This window comes from Caloenas nicobarica, chromosome 1, assembly GCF_036013445.1.
Source record: "Caloenas nicobarica isolate bCalNic1 chromosome 1, bCalNic1.hap1, whole genome shotgun sequence".
NCBI lineage: Eukaryota > Metazoa > Chordata > Aves > Columbiformes > Columbidae > Caloenas > Caloenas nicobarica.
The window spans coordinates 116,888,945-116,907,418 of record NC_088245.1 but is presented as its reverse complement, the minus strand read 5'-3'; the positions used below and the strand labels follow the sequence as shown (position 1 = coordinate 116,907,418).

Genomic DNA, 18,474 nt, shown 5'->3' with positions numbered 1-18,474 from the left:
CCTGGATATACAATCACCTTCTACCTTCTCCCACAATGTTGCATACTGCTGAAACAACCGGTGACACAAAAGGAACCAAGGCTAAGTGTGTACAAGGACATCAAAATCACAGTGGAAGAGTCCTAGAAGACAGCAGGCTGGGAGAAGAAGCAAGAACAATTCAAAGCCAGTGAGAAGAGAAATGGCAATTACACTAGACACTGGCATCTACTGCTTGAATCAGATTCGGTATAACTCTTAGGCAAGACCACGAACAGCCATTTCTCTGCCTGTTATCCAGATTCTGAGCACTGAGAAGGACAAAGACGACTAGAAGAGATGAGTGCATGTAGCCCTGAGCTACATCTAGAGAAAAGTTAGGGAAATGGATTATGCAGTGAGAAAAAATTGAATATGAAAGGAAAATGTGAGACACAACATAAAGTATAGGGGAGTTACAATTATGGGGTTGGAGGAAGAACAGAGGGACATTGGATTTCTGTAGCTGTGCTCAAAAGTGGTCAATTTGCCAGATAAACCACAGAGAGTGTATCAACCCTGTCGCAAGAGCAGGAACACTCTGTGTCCACAAAACTTGTCAGTCCAGATGCAACTGTATATGAAGAAAGTCTTCTGCAGCTGAAGGGTATTCAGCAGTACAGGATCAGAGCACCATGACAACAAGCAAAATCACCCTGCTCCTCTTCTCCAGGACTTTGGACTACACGGCTTTGCACCTGCCATCCCAGAGCTGAGCTGGCTGCACACACTGATGTGGTGCTGTGCCAGTGAAGCCCTCCCAGAGCTGGAGCCTCTGGAGGCACAGCATGAAAAGCTTTCAGCGGCTTGGCAAGGGCTAGCGCAGACCCTGCAGAACCAACAGTGACCTGGAGCTAATGAGCTCTGGGGAAACCCACACTTGCCCGTGGGCAGAGTGGCTACACATGGCACTCTCAGATTCTGATAGACTTTCAATAACTCTTAATTATCAAGAGTATGAGAGCCCTTCTACACCAAGATACTGCACTGGCCCTGCTGTAGTTCATTTCACTGAATTGGTTCTAGCCCAGACACCTGGCTGAGAAATGTCAGAACGTAACAACACAAACCTGTTCTTGCGTTAGATAGATGGCTAAAAATAACCATTTCAAGAAAACACACAAGATAAAGCTTCAGTAAGGAACTCAGGAGTGGTCTCACAGAAATGCAGTATCTGGATCATCCAGACAAGAGATGGTCTTTAGAGAGGATGCTGGAAACAACTCTCATTATCGGGCTGCCTAGCTGTTGGATGTACATATGCTCATGTACGCACATGCCTTTTTTTTTTTTTGAGGCTCTAAGGCCTGCCTCTCTACTCTTTCCCACTCTTTAAGCCCCTGTAATTAATCAAAACCAAAGATTTCGGATCAGGGTTGAAGGTTTAAGTTGTGTAGTGAAATCTCATTTCAGTTTAAATAAGCTACAAATTCTAAAAGTTGCCTTGCATCTTGCTTGTGTGTCACACTGGAAAGTTTTGGTAGCATGTTAGAAATTGAGTGTAAACTTTAGGAGCAATAAAATCCACAATGAAGGCAAAGCAGTGCGGAGTTGTTGAGGGGATTTTGAAAGTAAGAGTGGAGAATATTCCAGCCAATAAAAAACCCCAAACAAACCATGTTTTGTTTTGATTTTTTTATTTTTAAATTTATGGCATCCAACTCACTATGACATTTATTTCTGGAGCCAATCTCATTTCTCAAAACACTTTGTAAGTATTTCAGAATTATTGTGAAGATTAATATCAGTCTTGCTATTAAACACTATTTGTCTAACAGGTTTCCTTCTATTAGCAAGTAACTCCAAAGTATCATTTGAGAGTCTTATGGCTCGCTTAACAAAGAATAATACATTGATGCTTACACACAAAGATAAATCTTCCATAAACAAATGCATCTGTCAGCGACAATGCAAGTAACAGTCTAGACAGGATTCATAATACTCTGTAAAATTTGCTCCTTGTACTTGAAGGTGGTAATAACATTTAATTCATATGAGTACTTTCAATTCTGTTATGTCCCTTTCAATGTCAGTTCTTGAAAAGATTTAAAGAGGATGCAAATATCACTCTTATTTTATAGACACAGTCACAAACAAAGCAGTTACCATAAAGTCACTCCAGAATGTCAATGCTGATGGCCACTGGCAATGTTAGGAATAAAAGCTACTTAAGAATCCTAACCACTGGAAAATGGTGTTTGATTAAAAAAAATATAGTGGGCTGCTTTTAGGTTTTGTTGCTTCACAATCTAAATGAATAACAGACTGCAATATAGAATTTATGTAATTCAAGAGCTGGTTATTTGTCAATTTCTCATTTCAGTTCTTCCCTTCAGAAACAGAACTCTTCAGATTAAGAAAAAGGCCCATAGACAGGTAGCAAGGTGTCCAATTTTAGATCTTACTGAGGTAATGGAACATATTTTTCAATCTGTTAAGAAATATACACAACAGAATCACTTATATTACTTCTCTATATGCACACAGCTCTGAAACAGTGCCCCTCAAGTTTTGAGCTACCAAAACAGTGTCAGTTACACCAAGTGAGCACCCTATCATATTCCTGAAGTACTGGAAGTTATTTAAAAAAGAAGCATCTTGGCCATCATGTAACTTCAAGTAGCAAGGAAAAAAAACCCAAACAAACTAGGATGCAACTGAAAAGATAACAAAGTTAACAAAAAACTACTTCTAACAGCTTTCCTTGTTTTCTACTCAGCCAATAATCCCTACATACATACACACATAGGAATTAATACAAAGCGTAAGATGAAGAATAATGGCTACATGCAAAAAAGCCAATTGAAAGAGCAACTACAGCTGATAAATCGGTGTTGGCAACAACATGTCATTACCCTGTTTTGCATCACAAGGGTGCACCCTAACTGTTATTTCTCCAGAGACTGCTCCAAAGCAAAAAAACAAAACAAAACAAAACACCATCAAAACAGAAAACAATCAAGATAACCCAGAAAATCATGACCACAAGCAGCATTTTATTCTTAAATCTGCCTAAGAATAATCCTTATTAACAGTCACCTTCGTCATGCTCTACAGAAGTAAGGAACAGGCACCTTGTATGGCACTATATTTAAAACACAACTAGCTGGTGAGTGAAGATATCCCCCAAAAATATTTTTATCTGACTTCTGGTATTACTCAAGTACTAGGGCAACAAACACAGATCAGAACAGGAAACGTAGCAACTTTCCAAGACAAGGTACTTTCTAGAACACATGACAAACTTGTCAATCTGACTAGTATAATTTAGCAAACACATACACAGCCCTGATACGGAACCATCCTAATTCCAAGCAAGTCAGACATAGAAGCAATATGGTAGAATTATTAAGTCATGCTGTGTAACATTTTAATTCTTCTCTAATATTCTCTAAAGTATGTACATGCCAAATTTTAACAAAAATTTATGGCATGATATTTGGAAATCTAGATTAGTAACTTATTTTTAAAAAACTAGAATTAAGTTTCAGTATCTGTTACAATGATCAAACCCACCAGGTCTGATATCAAATACAGAAAGCAGGTAGGACAGGAATAACAAGACTTTTATTGCTGTGCGCTTATTCAACTTCACTACTCATGCTAAAGCACCTAATTTCAAACTACATTGATGGCTTTCTAAAATTCCTGATCTATGAAGGTTTTGCATACCACTCTGACACAATCTTCAGGACCAGCATTTTAAAAGAAGTAATTAACAATTTTTAAGCCTCCACCAGGCATTCAAAAGAACAAGAAAAGACTTTACACACTGGCCCAATAATCATTAATTGTGTTTTCAGCTTACCTTTTTTACTCAGGTCAATAGCAGCTTCAAGAAGAACTTCTAATTCCCCTTTTGGCAATACAGGAACAACCCATCGAGGCCTATATTCAAAAACAGAACAAATCCCACTGTATTTCAATTGTGGTTCTTAGAAATGAAGAATCCTTTCCCTTTTGTAGTGTTTAATATAGGGTAAGGATACACATTTTTATAGGCCCTGATGAGCACTCAACACTCACAGCACTCACAAAAACAAAACAAACTCTGATTTGAGCCTCTTTCTTTTCACAACTCTAACCCAATTAAAAAAAAAAAAAAGTATTTCAAGAAATCCAATAAATCAAAGATGGAAGAACCCTGATTCCACTCTCAAGATATTTCCCCAAATAATCTACACCCTCTGAAAAATGTGTGAAAATACCTGTTGATCATGTCATCCAACTTTGCCAGGTCTGTGTGTGGAAATGCAGGCTCCTCATCTTCAAGCTGGGGTGGAGCATCTCCTTGGCCCTGCTCATCAGGCGGGGTAGCTGGGGAGTTCTCATTGGAAGAATCAGGTGAAGAAGTCTAAAATTGGTATGGAAAATACTTTAAATACTGTCTGCACTTACGTGCCACTTACTTTGGCATTTTTCCTTCACATTGTGTTTCAAAGAATCACCCAAAGTAAGTACTTTTCATCATAAAATATAAGAAAATAATTTGATTTTGGGTCTCTGAACAAAAAACAACAGAGAATGAAATGTGCTATACACTTCCTATCCTGATAGTTTAAAGATCAGGTTACTTTTCCAGTGAGGAAAGCGGGTTGTTTTGTAACAGACTTCTAAGCAGACCACCTGCCTAGAAGGTGAAAATAAAGACTATATGGATGCTCTAGTTTTTATCAGCCTTCTGCAGAAAATAGGACTATTTTATGTAGAAAGACAAACTTCAGCAACAGAAGAAATCGTTTTCTAAAAAAGTTAAAAATGAGTAACATGCTACTACAGCTGGTTACTAACCAACCTCTAAGAACATGAACAGTTAAGCCCATTTTGATGGGCCATGCAAAATACAATGCGTTTTATAGATGTACGCTTATTCTTATATAGAAATAGTACCAATTGACAATAAAGATTCAAATCACAACAGCAAAATTTAGGAGGACACGGGAGGATCAAACCCTCCAGAACATTTTTCATATATTGTACTGTGTCTGGTTGGCATGGAGTTAATCTTCCTCACAACACCCTGTACAGTGCTGGGTTTCGGATTTGTGACCAAAACAGTACTGATAACACACCAGTGTTTTGGCTATTGCTGAGTAGTTCTTGCACAGATTCAAGACCTCCTGTTTCTCACTTTGTCCCCCAGCAGTAAGTAGGCTGGGGGTGGTCAAGAGGCTGGGAGGCAACACAGCCCCAAGAGCTGATCCGAACTGATGGCAAGAGATACTCCGTACCATACAGTGTCACACTCAGCAACATAACGGGGCGGAAGTTTTTTTCCAAGGTAGCTGTTGCTTGGGGACTACCTGGGCATCCATCAGCTGGTTGTGATGGCATTTGCATCACTTGTTTCTCCAGCATCCCTTCATTTATTAAACTGCCTTTATCCCAACCCATACATTTTTTCACTTGTACCTTGCGATTCTCTCGCCCATCCCACTGAGGTGGAGGAGGTGAGCAACAGAGTGGGGCCTTACCTGGCAGCCAAGGTCAGCTCACCACAGAGGTTCCAAAGAACAATTCATTCTCGGGAAGTAACAACAATTAAACCTTATGGTATTAAGTAAGTATCATCTTCATACTTAATTAAATTACAAAGTGTGGCTTTTCTTTTAAATTTGGTTTGCCTGCACTGTTTAAATGCATCCTTTCTGATATTTTTTCCCCAACGAAAAATAATTATCACATTATGATAAAGTATTTGAAAGTTTTTGCTTGTCTTTTGAAAGGAGGATAACCTCTTCAACAGAAACATACTAAGTTTTTTAGAAGTTCTAGTACAATGAACAGAGACCTAGATGAAGCCGGTCTTAAAGAGCTGATACCCACTTGTAAGTGTTTATCCAATAGGTGCTTTCACAGAACTGAACATCAAACTGGACCCAGAGAGTAGTTTTACCAATCTGTGGCAGGTAACTCTGCAATACAGTTCTGAGGAAGCTTCTGATACTATTCCAAGAGGGCTTCTTATCCAAAATAAATATGCTTGAAAGAACTATGCCACTGCCTGAGAAAGGAGCATCTTTGCAATGCAGTACTCCCTAACAGTATCTACTTTGCCAACAGCACTGCCTTCATCCCTCAAAATCTTTTTGTACTTCCAGACACACACACAAAAATATCTAACTTAACTAGACATCTCTAGGAATATACAAACTCAAATAATTCAGAAACATTTTTTCTAAAGAAATAAACCCTTTATTTTTAGACAACTTGATTGTTAACATCATACCTGATTCTGCTGGAGGGGAGGCTGGGACTGTCCATCAGGAGCCTGGCCCTGGCTATCATTCCCTCCTACCGGAGAGCCACGAGTCGTGGCTGTCATACTCGACACAGGGCAGATCTTTGCAATTTTGTCTGCTTAGGTAGTTGTTGTGAGAGAAGAAATTATAGTCCACTTAGTAAAGTTGAAGTACCAGCATATGCTTGCCTTAAAAAGCTCCAACTCAAGAACATGCCATCTTGCAGAGACCATTGCATAACCTGGAAAAAAAAAAAGACAATATGCTATATTGACGCATGCATACAAAAGTAATCCGTACCTGGAAAATATAACATCAGAAGACATCAGCAGGAGGTACCATTCCAAATATTTAGGATGATTTTAATGTTCTAAGGAAAACTTAAACTGATAATTACCTCCATAACCACTGAGAAACTGACACACATCCAAAATGTGGCTGTACTTGAATTGCTACAGTACGTTTTCAATTTGAATTCAAGGGTGCTGATCGAGGTCTATGTAGAAATGACCTGGTTAAGAGCATAAACAGCCAAATTTGTCATCTTTTCCCATACTCTTCTCCTGACACTGTCCAACTGCAGATGTCTGAGAGGGAGCTGGAGAATTTTACCTCAGCTAAGACTAATAGAGACCTTGCAGTCAATCTTCTTCTATTAGCACATCAGTATTTACCCAGGGCATTTGAGCTGTGTTCCCTTCCTCCAGCACGTGCCTGTGAAAGCCTGGGTCCATGGGCCTTTCAGGCCCACTACAAAGCCCATCGCATCCCCACCAAGTATTTTAGTGGATTATGTGAAGAAAATTGTGACATCAGATTTATTTGTTGATTTTATAATCATGATATACCAACACTTCAATAATCACTATGCATTTCAGCTGCACTGTGCATCATTTAAACACAGAAATAAAAAGTTGCATTAAGTTATAACAGCAATTCCACTCTATACCACTGTGTAACCACTGAAGACGAAATGTCATTTTTCAAAGCAGCTCAGACTTCCAAGCACTATATAAACCAACAATGGTATTCAGAAAGCTCAAAAGCCAAGTAGGGTGGTAGAAAGAATTGTATGAGCTCTCAACAACATTCATTTGGCAGTGCTAAGCTCCTGATTCAATCAGCAAAAGCTTTGAGTTAACAAGTTAGAATGAAAATTCTGCTGTAACACTATGCATATTTGTAACTGGTTTATTATGACATCTCATCTCAAATAATTTTCAATGCTGTTATCTTTCTCCAAAACACTTTAAAATCCTTTCCTAAACTGTTCAAATTTGCAAGCCCAGTTACATATACAATAAAATTTTTGTCTGAATACGCTATTCTTCCCCTGCCCAGTCTCCAATACTAACAGCACCAACAAATTTGGAGTTCTCGAATACTGTCACTAAAATTATGTTCACTTTTGAATAAAACAATATTATTTGAATACAGTCAATTGTAATTCATCCCCACCCTTCAGAATTCATATTCATAGGGCTCAGTAAGCCTGCTAAGTTCAGAACAAAGGCATTATCAATTCCAATTTTCTTTAGGAAGAAAACGATTTTTTAAATGCAATTTTAAAAATTAACTGTAATCAATGCACCTTTTAAAATGCCCTCCTTTTAGAATATTTGTTTTCTGTTGATGTTTAGAAAGATCACTAGGTAGAAAATCTTAACAAAACTAAGTTTCCTGCCATATATATATATACACACACACTGTAGTCTACTGCAGTTCAATGCAGTCAGTTCCTCTGCACTACCTGATTGAGCCTTCTAGGTACTTGCATAAACCAACGAAATCAAACTTCTGCCAACTTATATTGTAGTTTTCAACAGCCCCAAGTCAACTCTACTCACAACAAAATTTCCTTAATCACCATCGTAACAGGAATGAGGTAGTAAAGCAGCAGGAAAATGGTGAAACAGCTCCTTTCAACTGCACTCTTGCTCTAGGTTGGTTTAAACTGTATAAAAAAGTGACCACTAGCAGCTGTGCTTCTACATTAACTTAGATCAAGCACAAGCTGCTTCAGTCTCACATTTTTCTTATTCTAATGCTTTTGGCTGAACTATCATGAAGTGAGCCAATTCAGAGTACTAAAGGAAACAACGACAACAAAATGCCACAAACTTACAAAGACCGTGATTAATTTTCAGTTTCTTTAATTACCTTAACTAGTGTACTGGACGGCCAGAGAGAGGACTCATCCTAATACCAGCCAGGGAGCCAGGACAAAACTGCAGCTCTCCTGTTAGACTGACTTACGCTACCGCAGATTTGCCCTCAGATTTTGCCTCTATGCTTAGCTGAAGGATCTGGTTAAAGAATTCTTGTAAATTCCTTTCTGCTCAAGGCAAGCGACATAATTTAACCAGGAGATGCAAGAAAACTACTACTGAAATAACCAACTTATTCAAAATCTTGTAAATTCACAGAGTAAACCAAAAATCTGTGTTACAAAAATATACACAATTTTGTAGACACTAGTAAATACGGGAAATCTACATAAAGGACTAACCCATCTTTTTCTTCCTCTTATTAAGTGACTGTTTGCTTAACACTAATCACGATACTCTATGTATGTTACTTAAATTACATTCACAGAAAAGTGTATTTGACAGCCTCCAGAGAAGTTCACTTGGCTTGGCCATGTGCACAAGACAAGGCCAACTTCTAAAGTGAGTTCATCACTTCTCTCCATTCATGTGATGTCCTCAAAGACACAAAAGAAACTCCAAGTTATGCTGCAGCTAACTAAAACCACTCCACCTCTAATAAATAGCCCAATTGCTGCTTGTAGCATCTGCATATTCTAAATTGCAAGGATATCCTCGCTCAGGTATTTTCCTTCTAATTACAGACTATACAAACATGTTTTCATAAGCACAAATCATCATCCATTTAATGCATTTTAAACAGTATTAGAAGGGAATAATTTACCAGTCCAGTTTTCAGCCACTGATTTGTTTTAAACAAAACATCAAACTGCATGCCCACAGAGAACACAGTACTGTTCTAATATCTCTGGAACCGATTAACCATGACATTTCAAATACCCATCACTTCTTTAATTCAGACTACTCAATTTAAGTTTTTTACAGTTAAAACTCACCAAGACAGTTTGGCTCAGCTCAAAAATAGCCTTTACACCTATTTATAATTAATGTGATTTTTTTATAAACAAATGTAAACTGATGCAGTGACACCTTGGTTTTGAGTATAGAGACAGCCCAACAGAAAAAATTCGAACTGCTTGCATCCAGCTGATTTCTAATGGAGACTATATTAATTTTTATATACCTCTCATTTCTACAATATTTGATTTTTTGATTCAGTACACTAAGCCATGTTAAAAAAAAATTATCACCATTACCCAAAGCTTTGAATGGATGTTTTGATACAGTGTCAAGATTGAGACAGGCACCTGTTAAATGACAAACTAGCTACTCCATTGTTTATCAAGCGATCTCCAAGGCTGTCCTGGTTTAAACCATGACAGAGGCTATGCAGACTGAGTCCCACTGACATTTGCTTTTGATTGCCAACTGAGCAAATGCCCACCTCCCTAGGTCATCCTGATCAACCACTAAATTATAAGTGAAAGTCAGCTTTTGCTTCCCCCAACTCCTTGTCATTTTAGTAACACCAGCAAAAGACAACTGCAGGGTTTTGTTGCCTCAGTGTGCTCCCCACTGCGAAGCCACAGCTGCTGCAAGCAGCATCCCACCAGAGCACCAGCAGATAGTCGAGGAGGCCGGGCAGGTGCTGCCCTCCAGGACAGGCCTCTGCTTCAAGGCTCCAGCATTTGGTGCAGCTGCACATCTGAGCCTCACACCTCAGCTTCTACAGCCAGCAACATCCCGCCTGTGTGGCAGAAGAGGTTAATTTTGCTTGAGGAAGAAAAGAAATCAAGCACCTTTTCAAAAGCCAGAAAAAAAACCATCAGGCATAGGTTCCTGGATAGATGCTAGATCAGAAGCAAATGTATTTGTATGTACATATTACTCTGTTACAGGATAACATGAAACAGCAAATACAAATGATGGTATTTTAGCATATAATAATCCAGGATCATAATTTTCTAATACAGTTGACTTCCAGAATAGTTTTCATCTGAGTTTCTCAAAGTCACCTCCTCAAAAGTAATGGAAATATCCCAATACATACAGCGTTTCTCCTAAATTAGCTATTTATACTATAGAGTCTCAAGAAAAAAAAAAAGGCAAATACAAGGCGACAGATGACAGCAGCAGACCTCGAAATACAATTTATTATACATGTACATAACCTAAGCCCTATATAGGGACACAGAACTATTTTTCCTTTATTTCAAGTTTTCTGGTTATATACAAGTGAGGATATGTGCCACAAAATTTATTCTGCAATGTATGCCAGGATGCCAGTCAACTCAACGTGTAAAAACAGAGCTTTCTAAAAATCATACAGCTATGCTAAGAAAAAATAATTATTTTTTGTCCAGCATTATTTATAGAATTACGTTCCTGCATGAACCGGATCTCACAGAAGATATGCTTTTTTGCCATGTGTCATATTGCAAAAAAAGCTTAACTGCAGCAATATAAATTTGAGGTTGAAAGGCATCACAGATTTGTTTCATATAGGATTCTGGGAACTGCCTTTTAAAAATCCTCATAAATACCAACTCATCACAAGGGTTATGATGTGATTTTAGTCTAAAAATTCTAGACTTGGGAATCTAGCCTTCTACCCTGTTCCTTTATTTCAATCAAAATACCTTCTCATCTGGAAACACCTCCCCCAAAACTGTAACACTGACCTAATTCAGTAGTTACGATCCATACACACCCCCTCACATTTATCTTTCTCTTTCTTCTCTGTTTCTTGTGTCTTTCAGGAAGGAAGAAATTATTTATATAATCAGAACAGAAAACTGGTGGTCCCAGCAATTTTCTCATTAACATTGACGTGCACTAAAATTGAAATGCATTCAAATGATGAAAGACTTGTCACTAGGCTACTATTCAGTAGAGCAAGAAGTGTCTAACTTTCAATGCTTAAAAAATACCTGATAAGCAGCACAGAAAAGGTTATTTCAAATAGTTTATATTACAAAGACAATTAATTTAGATTCCTTCTCCTAGTAGTCAGTGTTCATGCATTAGACTCCAACGCATTCTTTCAAAGCAGTAAATTTCTAAGCGACACAGTAAAAGACAGATTGTCAGTAACTATAATTGCTATGAACTAAAACTATTCTCATGGAAAAACAGGTTACTTCAAGTAATCTCTTTTTTTTTTAATCTTTCCACATACATCTGAAATTAAGACACTTGGCAGCATAAGTTTCTGGAGCATTGGAACATCCATGCAAATGTACCGTTCTATTTGTTCTCAATACCATATGAAAAAAGAGGAATGACTTGAAACATACTTCAGCTCTTTCAGGATTTTAACTTCAAAGCTTAGTGTTGAGACTAAGCGTAGCTAAGCTACATCTATTTAATGGTATGTGACTTCACTTCACACAAGATGCTCCTACACCTACCATTCCTATGAATTTAAGCAAGCAGTAAAAGCATAGAAAGTGGAATTCCAAAAGAAAGCATTGCTGCTTATTGTCTGGTCAAGAGCAAAGCAGAGGGATCACAACTCTCAATCCCATAAATATGACCTCAAAGGAGTAACCTAAATGCATTCAGATCTTCAAATGCCAGCTATGCAGCATTCTATGCTAAAGAGACTGTAGAGGAATGCTGCCACAAATGCTAGTTTTAATCAATGATGTTTCCTCCTTCCTGAGCGACAAATATTATCTGTGTTATAGATTTAGAGGTGTGACAGCCTGATCCTATTGTCTTCTGCCCACATTTTAGAGCACTAGGGAACATGTCATGCAAAGGTCTGGTTGAAAATTTAAATTTCTGAGGGCATTCAAAGATTGAAGCCTTAATATGGATGAGATCTGGGGGAAACAAAGTTCAATCACCGCTAAGAAATGAAAATGCCATACTTAAACCCTGTGTTAAAAGAACTAAAATACTCACATATGGAACATAATTCAAGAATAGGGATAGAGAATTCAGTATTTCTCCCATCACTATTAAAAAAAAAAATCTTCATCACCACAACAACAACAAAAGCAACTAGACATAGAAGGCTTAATGATACAAAGAACATTTTAAAAAATATAGCTCTGTTACAGCAAAACCACATGGATTATTTCACCTTTTGAAAAAAAGAATTTACAAACAGAAAACTAGACAATGGTACTGGTTTCTCATGTAACCTGACTTAAGAAATACTGATAAAGAGCAGATTCTGACTACACTTAACTGTTTCAGGTATCCTAAGCTTATGGTTCTCAGATTCCCTTTTCAGGTGATTAGAAGTAAAGTCTCTCCCCAGGCTTCTCTGGTTAAAAGCTGATCCCCTTCCATCAAAAGTTTTTCAGTTTCGATATAAAATTCTTATTGAAATGCCAAGCTTGGAGCCCAAGAAATTCTAACCAAAGCAAACTGTATTCAGGTTAAGGCTGAGAACATGGTATGTGGCCCTGCATGTCAAGGCAACAAAACCCGACATTTTCAAAATGTAATAACTTCTTGTTTCCACATGGAATAACTTTCAAAAGTACTTCATAAAAAAAAAAAAAAAAAAAAAAAAAGGAAATCTTTTACACCACTCAACTGTCTTACTTCAAGGCAATTATCAATGAAGGTTAGGCCCCGAAATGGAACTGGACAACAGCAACAAGTGTCTTTCTCTAAAAGACTTCCACTTGCCAGCAATTCTTGAGGCATTTAACAGCTAGCGTACCACTGGTTACCTAAGCTACATGATGCTTTTTCCCAGATAATGTAACAAGAGGTCAGGTCTCAGGATCATACACTTAGTTCTGGCTACCAAACAGAAAAGTCCATTTCAGTTCCTGTTCTGAAGGAGAAGTATTTTGCTGGTGTGACAGTACATAGAGAAGAATGCCAAAGACACAGCATCAAGCGACTAGTCAATGCCTTACATACAAAACCAGCCAATGTTAAGACAATTAACCACATTCCCCTCAGTGAGCTGTGGCCTTGCTGCCAAGCTTTCCTGAAGGCATCTGTTCCAGGCCACGGCCATGGACAGAGTGCAGAGCAAGACTGGGCCTCTCACTCAGCATGATCATTCCCTGTTCACTCTCAGGGGCTTTCAGTGGGAGTTACACTGGTTCAACTGGTACAAAACTGTATCCTCAACAATATTCAATATATTTCAATGACAGAAGGAAGAGGGACATAAAATTTACAGACCCCGCAATTCTATTATTTAAGTTCTTGTTTTGAACATTTCCAAGTGATTAAAATACTACATTCAAGGCACTGGTAAGTAGCTACATAATGTGGTATTTTATGCTGGGATATGAGGATTTTGGTCACGACAGTAAAACAAACTAGACTTTCCAAGAACAGCATGAAGTCAAGTGAATTATTAAAAAAGCACCATTATATGTATTCACCATAAGGAAAGCAAACTTAGTAACTTCTATCTGGAAAATGCTAACACCTATTTTTTAAAAATGCTTAAATGTTTTGAACTATGACTTTCACTTACTATGCAGCCCTTTTCTTGAACTCACAATGAACATGCAAACAAGTAAGAAAGACTTCCTTTCACCTTGTATTAACAGAACAAGCTACAACAGGAAAACAACCTCAAAAATAAAATTTAAAAAAACCCAGAACTTAGAACTTTAGTATGTTCATTTGTTTCGGAGTCAGATTCAATCTCATGCTGCTAAGCAACAAAATGCTATGCTTTTTTCCAATTATGCTACAGTTTATTTATGCAGGCAGCTGCCCTTCTGCAACTCAAATTAGGATGGAGCCAATTAGGATGGAGTTGATACTGTGGGTCGAACTGCAACCTCAGTCCTTTACAGGCAGCAGTAGAACACTATGAGGGAGGACAAATCATAGTCTAATGTTTACATTTAAATCATATTCTAGACTAAAAGGAATACACACCTTCGCAGTTGATAGTCTACCATCTATGCATAACTATTATATCATGTCTACTTACCACTACTTCAAGAAAATAGTATGTCTAAAGTTTGCACTAAAGACTGATTAAATGCTCTTGGTTCCTTATTTCTCATTAGTAAATCTGTATTTTGGTCATGGCCATATCGAATACTTCAAGCTGTTCATCCAGTTCTAAAATGGATGTAAGAGTTGCACCTCTTCAAGCTACATAGCAAAGTTCACTCCAGAAAACTTCAAGAACCCTGTTTGTTCCTTAAAGTATCCAAATGCTAATAGTTGCAAGATGTTACACTATTAGACTTATTAAAAAAAAATCTTCATTTAAAAAAGAGATAATTAACTTTCAATGTTACTCCATATTCAACTTGACTGCTCTGCCTGTTTGCTACAAGGAGCATCATTAGCGGATGCTCAAAAGTCAATGGGAAAATCTAAATACATTCTCAGTATTATGGGTAGCAAAAAATACAGGCTTAATTTCACTTAAATAATGAAAGCTTTTCTCTGCAAGACATGAATTTTTACAGCAAAGCACTAGAGGAGAGAGGAAATTCAAAAATTTCTGAGCACTGAGGTATAAATGGCTTTCTACTAGTTACTGAAATACACTATAAAAGGGAAATGAAAGTCTTTGGGAATGTACAGAATGTACAGTATTACAGAGTCTGAAAGAGACAACAGACCAGACACCTCAGTTTACAAAGCAGTACTCATCTCCATGTTTCCTCTGCATGAGGATGTGCGCAACACAGCCCACAATTATTGCCGATCAATATTCCTCATAAAAACAGACAGATGTAAACTAGATTACTATACAGGCATTTTTTATTAGTTGTAACAACATCCAGCAGTGGTCCAGAAAACAACTGGACAGTGATAGCAAAAGGTTCAATTTTCTAGTGGAATGAGTCTTTAAAGCTGTTTCAGGAGAACATGTAGGTGTATATACTAATGTTGTAGAAAATGACACCTCATTTTTCTTGCACTTGAGGACAAAATTTAGTTTTTGATAAACATATTGCAATATACTAACACAAGAGAATGATGTATCTAATTTTTTTTTCTTGACGCAATTCATTTAATGCATGGTCTCCAAATTTATTCTAATTGATTATCATTATTTTTTAGCTAATACATATTTCCTAGTACACACATATTACTATCATTCATAATTAATACATTTTAAACATCCTATCAACCACCATATAAATCATTAATTTATATTTATATAAACATCTCAGACTCTTCCGCCATGATAATAAGTAATATTTCTGCTCTGAATCTAAACACAAAAGATGCATCAATGCCATAACAAAAAACTCTGTTTCCAATATTTATAATGTCATATATTAAAAAAACCCTTATACTAAATATTTTCAAGTCAGAAAACCCAGACAAGCTGCACTGAATACAATATGACCAAGAATCCAGAGAAATGTACAGATGTAACTTCTACTAGATCTTGAAAAACAGGATATAGTCCAAAATAGCACAGAAAGGAAGTGGGGAGGAGTAGGACTAATGGAGAGTAGAAATCAAACTACCATCTCTGGACATAAACCCGTTTAGTGAAACTCAGAGTCACTAATGCAACTTCCTACAATCTAATAAATTAAATCAATTCAATACTTTCCTTTATCATAACTGTGAAAGATGTTAGAGCCTACCTGAATTTCCATACCACATATTTATACACTTGTCTGACTAAACTTACAGAAAACAAAACAGATTAAAAAAAAAAAAAAATCTCCACTGATCTAAACCAGATTAACACAATTTTAACAAACAGGGACAACATTCCTAGCCAAACCCTTCACACATCAATTCTCAATCCCATACTATTCAATATTAACAATAACAAACAAAACTATAAAATTACTAATAAATTTTGTGCATGGGACACAAAATAATGGGGTGATAAACAATTAGAACATGTCACAGAGTAATCTGGATCATCTGATAAACTTGGCAAAATAAAATGTGCACTAACATAGCCAAGTGTCAGGTCGTTTATCTAGAAAAAAAGGACATATAGAAAACTTCACATGTATTGGGAAATATTACTATAGCAAGAATAAATCTCAGGACTCTGGTTTTTTTACCAGAGTATATAATTTTGGTTGCAGAACTGACAAGAAACTTGTGAATTACAGTCTTTTACATCTAGAAAAAAAGTAGGTAGCAACAAAGATGCCCTCCACACCAATTAGCTGCCCAGTGAGAGGAGAATGCAACACGCTGAATCAAGTATCTGAACGCATTACAAAACTGGCCAGAGGACAGAACACCAGAGACTATCCACTTCCAAGGCAGCCTAGTTGTTCTGGAGTTTTCAACTGCTATTTATCTTATTTCCTTGACATAAGGGCATAAAGATGTCATTTAAGATTGCTATTCTACTCTCCTCTTCAATTTTTTGGCCTATCAAAGAATAAAAAGAATTGAGAAGCCATCAGGCAAATACCATATGAGCTGTATTTATAACTGATATGTTCTTTTCAAAAAAAGCAGTAATTGCTAATCAAGCAAATAAACACAATCAGAAAAAGCAGCGAGGACTTGCCTTCTCCCTACTGAGAAGAGGTACACCATTTTCTAAATGACACAATATTTCCCTTCCAGTTCTGAAGCCCAAAATTACAAATATAAGATATTATTTCATGCTAAGAGCTTTTAAGGTGTAGACTTCAAGAACAGTACGAATATATCTAAAATGTGTGTTTTGCAGATCTTTGCCTAGTCACACAAGAAAACATTTACTGGCTGTTTGAAACAGCATACAGAACTAAGAAGACCAGCTGATACCACTACCAACTAAATATAGCTACACTTTCAATTAAAAATAATGTCCACGCACAGAAACCATCTTTAAACATTATTTTTAAAGCATGAAGGATAGAGTAATATATTCAGTTACACTATTCTTCATACTAAGTGAGAAGGGAGGATGACAAATGCATTCCCAGAACACCAGCAACACTGAAGTAGTATTTTCATCCACTGCCATTCTCCCACTGAGAGGGAGGTGTTAGGAATTGTATCTTACAGCACATAACGAACTAAGTGCTGTGACATTGTTACAGTTTTGCTTGGAAATTAAAGTAGACAGTAGATATATAGGCAAAATACAGAGCTAAATAGGGAGGAAGGCCTAGATTTAATAGGTTTCAAACAAAATCAGTAATAGTCGGGTACAAAAAAATTACTACCAGCTATGCACAGGAAAGAATACCGGTAAGGTTTCAACATTATAAAAAAAAATTTTTAAAAAGGCACCAAAAAAGCACTTCAGCAGAAATGTCTTAAAAGCAGTTCAATCATGCCAGAGAAAGAGCAGTAGATACCATTTTTACCAAAGTCTAGTCTTCTTGAAAGCAAGAACTCAACAAGAAAGTCAATTCATACAACCCAAGAAGTATACTAGCTTCTACAAGGTGATGTTAAAACAAACAAATCAAATCTGATTTTGTTAACATGTAACCTTTCACACAACTCCACTAACACAAGAAAATGGTCTATTACATTTATGGATTTTGCCTTGAGCAATTTAAACAAAATTAAAGCAAATTAAAACAAGGCAAAAAGTTTTGTTTGTAAAAAGCTACCATTTTCACTTTTGTTTTGTCTTTGTGAGATGAATGTCACCAATTAAACACTTCACAGTAGCTTAAGCCTACTTAATTTTGTTTGTGTTTGAGCAGTACATCATTTCACAGCAAATGTGGGGGGTTTGTTTCTTGGTTCTTTTTTGACACTTTCTTCAGACTTGCCATAAGAAGTCTGCAATATTCACATTCAGGTTGATAAAAATAAAGAAATGTTGATGCACCTACACAGATTTTTCCTCCAAACTGCAAACTCCAGTTTCTTAACCACTCCAGAATCTACTTCAATTCCATCTTTAAGAATGGATATTTCTTTCTTCTTTCACAATCAAATCCTTCGGACTTTCAACTTTGTAAAAGCTTTTGGTTTTGTATCTGAGATTGTCAGGGTGACAGTGAAACCTTTGATACATATCCAGAACTTTAGCTCCACAACTTACGCAGGAAGTTTTTATTTTCATTTTAGGTTGCAGTAGATTCTGTAATTTCTCTCTAAATCAGGTCCTAAGGTTAACTAGAGATGAACATGAGTTTTGTAAATTCTGAAAATTATCCACAAATATCTTACTTCTTTTGGAGAGTTGTTAATAATTGTTCTCAATAATTGCCAAG

At 36.9% G+C, this 18,474-nt stretch overlaps 1 protein-coding gene across 2 annotated transcripts in view; it reads right to left on the bottom strand.

Moving 5' to 3' along the window:
* USP9X (ubiquitin specific peptidase 9 X-linked) overlaps positions 1-18,474 on the bottom strand; it is a 112,315-nt gene that overhangs the window by 79,240 nt on the left and 14,601 nt on the right. For both annotated transcript variants that reach the window (XM_065637259.1, XM_065637267.1), the window contains exons 2-4: positions 6,248-6,501; positions 4,227-4,372; positions 3,827-3,906 (exon numbers count right to left, since the gene is read on the bottom strand). In XM_065637259.1, the coding sequence (XP_065493331.1) occupies positions 3,827-3,906; positions 4,227-4,372; positions 6,248-6,343 (322 nt within the window). In that variant the 5' untranslated portion in view covers positions 6,344-6,501. The remainder of the gene's footprint in view (positions 1-3,826; positions 3,907-4,226; positions 4,373-6,247; positions 6,502-18,474) is intronic.